Genomic DNA, 8215 nt, shown 5'->3' with positions numbered 1-8215 from the left:
GGGACAGGCCGAGGGACAGGTAGAGGGACAGGAGATCAGAGGAGAAGACAGAGGAGACAACTTGTGCCTCGTCCGCGTCTGTACAGGGAGAGAACCCTGTTAGATGGGATGAGTGAGGAGGAGATTGTAAGTCGCTATCGTTTGAGTTCAGCAGCAATCTTAGCTCTTTATGAGGAGATAAGGGGGGATTTAGATTTTTTCACAGCCAGAGGTCGTGCAGTCCCTGGGCTTGTTAAAATGCTGTGCTCATTACATTATCTTGCTTCCGCGTCATACCAGACAACTGTGGGCATAGTGGGCGGGGTCTCGCAATCTACATTCTCGCGGGCCTTGACCCAGTTTCTCTATGCACTCAATAGACGCGCTAGGAATTATATTCATTTTCCTACAGAGGCAACAGAGTGGCTGGAAGTCAGGACTGGCTTTTATAATATAGCAGGGATACCATCTGTGCTGGGTGCAATCGATTGCACACATGTTGCTTTGATTGCACCTAGTCAGAGTGAGCATGTGTACCGCAATCGGAAGCACTACCATTCACTCAATGTACAGGTGGTATGTGATGCCACGATGAGGATAATGCATGTGGTACCCAAGTTCCCTGGTTCCAGTCACGATTCCTCTATCCTGAGGAACTCTTCAGTCTTCCATGCGTTCGAAGAGGGACATTTTGAACCTGGTTGGCTGCTGGGTGAGTACATATTTACATGTTCTAACACAAAACACATGTTGATTTAGGAATGTTGGCATTGTACAATTTGATCACTAATGTCAGCTTATGTGTGCTCCATTCATTATAGGTGACTCAGGATACGGAATTAGGCCGTGGCTCTTGACTCCGGTGCTAAACCCTCAAACTGAAGCAGAGGACAGGTACAATGCAGCCCATATATCTACAAGATCTGTTATAGAGAGGACATTTGGCCTACTCAAGACCAGGTTTAGGTGTCTGGACAGAACTGGTGGGGCTCTTCTATACAAGCCTCAAAAAGTGTCTGATATTATCCTTGCCTGTTGCATTTTGCACAATGTTGCACTCAGGCACAATGTACAGTCAGACCTAGCTGAGGCTTTGGTAGACGAGCATCCCACCCATGTAGCTGCTGAAAATGAACAAACAGCCAGTGGTGGCCAGACACGACAGAATCTCATCAATTCATTTTTTTCTTGTAAGTACAAACTCATATGTTCCTAGTACTACTTTTATAGTTTAATTATGTTATATTAACAATAATGTTTCTTTATATAACCTTCTGTTAGGACACAGATGAATATGGGTTGCACACCTTTCTTTTCTCTGCTGTGTGCACAAAGGGATGTGGCACCGGTATGTTATTGTTGCACAGGTTATATAATCCCTCTTCAATTGTACTTTAGTTGTGTGTATGTGAATACAACTTGGGTAACAAAGCAATAATATTTTAGCATTGTGTTATTCCTTATGCTAAGACAAAACACATATTATGCCCATAATCATTCATGCTTCTAGTATGCTTACATACAATGTTATTGGTGCAGTGTAACATGTACATCCATATGATGTGTACACCAGGCTGATTTACATTTTGAATGTCATGAAATATACATGGTGTTGTACATTTAACACCAAATACACACTTTGCTGTGTTGTTTACGGTACTGAAGATGGCATGTCAATGTTTGCAATTTATATATTGTTCCTTTGCATTATAGGTATATCTCCAGTATGACTGATCATGGTATGTATATTTTCTGACATCTCTCATAAGATGTGGCTACCTCAATCTTCCTATAATTATTGGAACTAAAAACCCAACATATTGGTTTAAACACAAATGTTACATATATGTACTTTCTGTATCATGTATATGCATTTAGCTACTCTTGAGCTTTCATGTGCATTGTATTACAAAATGATTACTCACATTTCATCACATTTTATGTATGTTTCCTTATAATTTCCATTAATGTAATATAGAGGTGGTTGGAGAAAAGGGGATAACTGTACTTATTTGTTTACTTACGGGAGCACATTCATCACTAGCATAGACACACTTTTTAAGACAACTGTTTGTGTCTCTATCAATTGGTGTAGGATCCATGTATAACACCGACAAATGATAACACCAGCTTTATTATGGTAGCTTATATCATCATATTGACTATACTATGTATTTCTAAACGATTAATAAACACAGTAAACTATAGTTAGTTAGGTTAATGAAATATACACAGAAACGTACTTCATAACATGATGGTGATGTCATATTCAGAACATCATGCATTGGAGGGGACCATAACATCTGGCCAGTAACATTATTTGCTACAGTCCCAAACCATTTTATCTACATACCCATGTAACAAGAGATTTTAAAAATAAATGGCTACTTGGTTGTAAGTGTCCTTTACATTGGGAGAAGGAGTGGCTCACTGAGTAAAGACACACACTGGCACTGATAGTTTGAAACAGGGGAGTCTGGTTCAATTCCCGGTGTGGGCTCCTTGTGACCTTGGCCAAGTCACTTTATCTCCCTGTGCCTCATGCGGCAAAAAAACATTTGTACGTTCCACGGGCCAGGGACCTCAGGCTGAAACATGTGTCTGTAAATCGCTGCGTACAACTAGCAGCCCTATACATGAACATGCTCATATTATTATTATTATTGTTACATAGTTTCGACAGTCATACGTTCCATTACATATTAGAATACACAAATGTGTTAGCAGAGTGGGAATGGTTGTTATATATAAAACACACCATGTCATAAAATGTTAGTAGTCATTAAAGAACACTCAATAAAAATTCATGAGGCACTCTTTTGCAACATCATTATGTTAATTAAGTGCTTATGCAATATAGGCATAAGGGTATCACATTTTTAATTGTTTGTTAATAAGCGCTGCAAGCAATATAAAATTAGTTCCATATGTAGTATAGTAGTCGGTGGCTCCTCCTCACAATCATCTCATATAAAGGTAGACTCTTCTGAAATCATACATTGATCCGATTGTATCTTCCCCGACATCTCTGAAATACAGCAAACACATGATGGTCAAAGATGGCACCTTACTAGATATGCATCCGTGACAACGCGTTACGCAGCTCTATATGATTGTGTAGATACACACGTCACTCACTTATATGTTAGAAGTAAAACTGTTCATCAGTATGTAATGTTTCTTTAAATTTGTAGCAGGCATAACTATGTATAAGAAGTGAACGTTGCCTGTATACTGAAAGATGTGCGCGCACATCTTTGTGTGCGCACGCACTTCACGCTTGGCTCCACTAACTGTTAGCGCATGCGCAAAACAAAGCGTACGTTGTGCGTTCAATACATGTTGAAAATACCAGTAAACATAACATCTTTATTTCAAATACAATGAAGACGAAACTACATTCGTTCTAAACGAGTACATCTGTATTCTTTTTAAACAGACGTGTTTGAACAGAAAGCACGGCCGATAACACAATGCGCAAATGCAATACGTGTGACGTCATGTTAAGCCAGCGTGAAACGCACGCTAACACTCCTCCCACTCAATTAACATTCGGCTAACGCCCAGGGTACGCCTACAAACACTGAGCCGCACGCATCACACACTGCAGTTACCGTTACTATAACAAAACATGACAGCCAATAGGCTTTGAGGCGCGCACGTCGCTTGGGGGCGGGACTTACATCACTAATCCTTTTTAAGGACGCCTTGGCCCATGACAAGGGTCCCACGTCATACGTGGTGGACCCGGTTTTCAATGTTGTAGATGTTGCATGATAACAAAACAGTTATGTGTTAGAGTAATGGTAAAATGTTGCTAATATGTTTAAAGGGATAGGAAAGTACGTATATTTATTCCGTCAGCAATGTGTACTACTCTTTCAGGTCCTACTATATTGTATTAGGAAACAATTTGTTTGTGATCGCTACATGTTATGCAGTCTGCAATGTTACGCTGTATCCACGCATTGAAAGTGAAAATGGTGGTTACAAAAAAAAAAAAAATTTAAACGCAGAGTCAACGCATAACGATTGTTATATTTACCATTCTTCTAGAATTAACTCTTCGCCTGGCTGCAACTGGTCGTTCCAGAAATGCAAGGCATTTTCATCCACGCTTAACCCAACCGCTGAATCCAGTATGGCACATATCTCCTCCAGGATGCGCTCATAGGAATCGCCACTGCTTTCTTCAAATAATTGGTCGGGAGGTAGGTTCATTTCTTCCGGTTCCCATTCCAATGCATTTTCAGCTGAAAGGCTTGGTACATAATCATAGTACTTTTGTTCTTGTACAATGTGGGTTTCAGGAATGGAGGCTGCAGATATTGCAGCACGTATCGATTCAAACGGATCAGTAGTAGCGGATACATTGCTATTGCCATTAGGAATAAATATGCCTTTCACGACAATATAAGTGCCGTCTTTCAGGAGAAATTGTTTTTCCGGGGCAATCTTCCAGAAACCATAGGTGTGTTGTAGCTTATCCTGGTCACGTTCAAAAAAGTCATTACTTGATAAAGTGAATCTTATTGAGGAATTAAAATTCCGTGCATGCTTACGGTCTTGGTAATAAGGATATTTTGCTCGAATGAAATCATCGATTTGGCGTGTGCTTGCTTTCTGTCCGCGACTGTTCAAGATGGCTTCACAGATCATGTACTTATACCCTAAAAGGGGATTAATATTGTTAACGAATTCATCAGCCATGTCTGAGTAGCACAAAAGCTGTGTGCAGGTCTGTGTTATTTGCTCATCAAAATGAATGTGCTGAATGGCTAACAAACTCCTGTTTTTCCTTGTCAAGGTCAACAAAACTAACTACTTTGACTCCTTATTTCAAACGCCAATTGGATTTGTTTGTCTAATTGGGTTAACAGTTGTGGTTCGTGATATGGGACTGTGGGAGAAACATTTCTCCTTCTTTTATCTCGTTTGTGAAAAACATCCCTACACTTTGAATGCGTTCACATAGTGTTTTTTTGAAAACTAACAAAGACCAGTGTGTGAAAATATTTCTTAGCCAGGCATATCAGTAAAAACACACCTGCAAAAAGAAATGTTTTTTCCCCGCTTACATTTCTGTGTGTATGTGAAAGTCTGGTTAACTCCCTGTCTGCATGAGTTTAAATACGTGTGTATATATATATATATATATATAAATATATCTCTTATAAAAATATATATATATTTATATATTATATTTAATTTTTTTTTATATTGCAGGAGTACACACAACATTGATGGCATTAAGTATACCTTGTATGAAACCTATTTAAATGGTGAGAAACATGATTGAATTAAGTAATAAACATTTGTTTAAGCACAATACTGTTAGAGTCTCATACTTAGGATATTTCTCAAACATTAGGCCTGTATTATTAAAATAGTGTTTTCACAAGGAAGCATGAAGTGTATTAGTTTGTGTATACCAGTTTATATAGTACTATATATATATATATATATATATATATATATATATATATATATATATATATATATATATATATATACACATATATATACACATATATACATATATATATACACATATATACATATATATATACACATATATACATATATATATACACATATATACATATATATATACACATATATACATATATATATACACATATACATATATATATACACACTCACACACTCACACTCACACTCACTCAGTGTGTGTGTGTGTGTGTGTGTATATATATTATTATACATTCTGAGATGTTATAGAAACGAACACACAACTGATTAAAGGACAAAATTACAATGGCCAAGCAAGGCAAAGGTAAGTAATAATTTACACATAATCCTGCTGTACACGTACAAGAAAGATGTTTGCACTTACTTAGGTGTTTTAATAATTGCATGTGACTAATATGCATATGCAATTCTTACATCAATTAACACACCCAAATGCAATGTTTTGCTGCAAAGTCAATGGCAGCTTCTCTAAACTTAGCAACTGGCTCCTGGTGGACCATTACTGAACAGACGATTACAACATAAATATTTATAACACAATTAATTATGAGTGTTAACATTTCCAAAACTTCACGTGTACAAGAACATAGTTGAAAGTTTGGAAACAACACAGTCTTCAGCATACATACAATAGTAATTAGATAATCTGAAGTCAACAAAACAAGGCCAAAGACATATTTTCTGAATTATAACATTTATTTTTTTTGTTCCTTTTGCGAGCGAGTAACAGGCCTGCTTGTTGTCTCTTGAATTTTCCTTTTTCTTTTGCCACCAACTTTAGGCACAACAGAGCCACTTTGAGTGGCCTCTGGCACTTCACGGGCAGGGCTTGTGGCCAGTGACTGTTCACCTACGGGGCTTGTGGCCAGTGACTCACCTACAGGGCTTGTGGCCAGTGACTCACCTACAGGGCTTTTGGGCAGTGATTCACCTACAGGGCTTTTGGGCAGCGATTCACCTACAGGGCTTTTGGGCAGCGATTCACCTACAGGGCTTTTGGGCAGCGACTCACCTACAGGGCTTTTGGGCAGCGATTCACCTACAGGGCTTTTGGGCAGCGACTCACCTACAGGGCTTTTGGGTAGTGACTGTTCACGGACAGGGCTTGTGCCCAGTGACACATGTGAGCAAGTTGGTAGACACTGCACAAGTGATGGTTGGTCTGTTTCATGTGTGTCTTGTTTTGTTTTTGTCGCCTCCTTTGTAGGTGTCTGCTGCTGAATTTGTACAGATGGCAGCGGTAGGATGTCATCAGGAACCTGCACAGCAATGTCTGCTACTTGACCGGTAACATTTGGGCCTGGTGAATGAATATCAGATGAATGTGGTGAAAACTGACCTGCATGAACAGATCCTGGCTGGGAGGTGTTGAATTGTGGTACATTAGTCATTCTCCAGTAATTAGCTTGTGTTTGCTGAACAACTAATGCTTCGAATGAGGTGTTGATTTTTTGCAACTGTTTAGGCACTTCAATGAAGACTCTGTGGAGATGTGCCAATTGTGATACTGTTTCTTCCTGCAGTCCAATCATCCTTTCCAGCACTGTCATCATGTCTGAATGGCGACGATTTTCTGCGTCCACTATTTTTCCCTCTGAAGCTACAATTGCATCGTATGTGGAAGTTGATGGACAATTTGGCGGTACAACAGTTTCTATTGGCACCTCTTCATGGTCACATGATTGTATTTCAGTCTCTTCTGTGGCGTCATCCTCATCATACTCATCATCCTCATCACCATGATGTTCTAAAAAGAAATGTACACATTATTAAATGGCATGTTAATGTATGCTGTGTTACTATGTAATTGTACTGTGTCCTAAGTAACACCTAACATGTTAGCATACGTTTTATAACCTCATTAAAAACTACCTTGACTTACGAATAATGTTTGGACTCAGTATGAAATATGAATGAATGAAAAGTTGCTCTAAACTCAGAAGTCCTACATGATAATTAACATCACTAACACAATACATGTTGCCTTACACTTAATTTTCACTGACACTAAGTAATCCTATTTAAAGAAGATGTGCAAAACAAATAATGCACATGACAACATAACATATAGAAGAGCACATATTATATGGCCAGCAAATGATACACTCACCTTCTAGTAGTGTTGAGCTGGCTGACCCAGGTGAAGACACTTGTTCCATCTCAGGTGACACATGTCCTCCAGGGGCAACTATATATAACAATAACATAAGTTTTACATTTACATGTGTAAATATTGAACAAACACTTATTGTATGTTCTGTATTTATGATTAACTAACAACATCAGTTCCTTAACCGAAAATGTGTGTGAAAGTGAACATAAATAGTTGTAATAACACTGTACATGCCTGTGTACTTAGAATTTTTGAGTTCCCTAACATACAACATACTATGTTTCTGCAGTAATGCGTGAGGATAAATAGATTAAATGAGTACATAAAAATCATATGTTGTGTAGTGATATCAGTATCATAATGTACATAACTATCATGAGATGACCATTCACAATGGTTATCATGAAGGTGGTCATATTGCAAAAAGTGTTGTTTTTGGTAGAGGATATGTGTGGTACATTAATCGAAGATGTGGCACACCTGAATGTGGCTGTGACTCAACAAGACAACACATGCAGTGTGTGATAATGTGTCTTTCATAGTAGTTCAACTATAGATATGAGTGAACTAATGTGTGACGTACGCTTTGATAAGTAATGAGTTGTTGGGGCATTTAGTAGCTAGAGTTAA

The 8215-nt window shown here is 38.4% G+C and overlaps 1 protein-coding gene and 1 long non-coding RNA gene across 2 annotated transcripts; one reads left to right on the top strand and one right to left on the bottom strand.

Moving 5' to 3' along the window:
* Positions 1 to 381: 381 nt before the first annotated feature.
* Positions 382 to 1317, top strand: LOC142472317 (uncharacterized). The gene is made up of 3 exons (XR_012789651.1): positions 382 to 691; positions 801 to 1169; positions 1261 to 1317. It is a non-coding gene; the product is annotated as an uncharacterized LOC142472317 (long non-coding RNA).
* Positions 1318 to 6157: 4840 nt separating this feature from the next.
* Positions 6158 to 7658, bottom strand: LOC142472311 (uncharacterized). Its single transcript, XM_075579335.1, has 2 exons — positions 7583 to 7658; positions 6158 to 7219 (listed from the first exon to the last, which is right to left on the bottom strand). The coding sequence occupies exons 1-2, from the start codon at positions 7629 to 7631 to the stop codon at positions 6168 to 6170; spliced, it is 1101 nt and encodes a 366-aa protein (XP_075435450.1). The 5' UTR covers positions 7632 to 7658; the 3' UTR covers positions 6158 to 6167.
* Between the last annotated feature and the right edge of the window lie 557 nt (positions 7659 to 8215).

Source organism: Ascaphus truei, chromosome 1, assembly GCF_040206685.1.
Source record: "Ascaphus truei isolate aAscTru1 chromosome 1, aAscTru1.hap1, whole genome shotgun sequence".
In the NCBI taxonomy this organism is placed as follows: Eukaryota; Metazoa; Chordata; class Amphibia; order Anura; family Ascaphidae; genus Ascaphus; species Ascaphus truei.
Note: the sequence above shows the minus strand (reverse complement) of the source record. Positions and strands in the feature narration are given on the sequence as shown.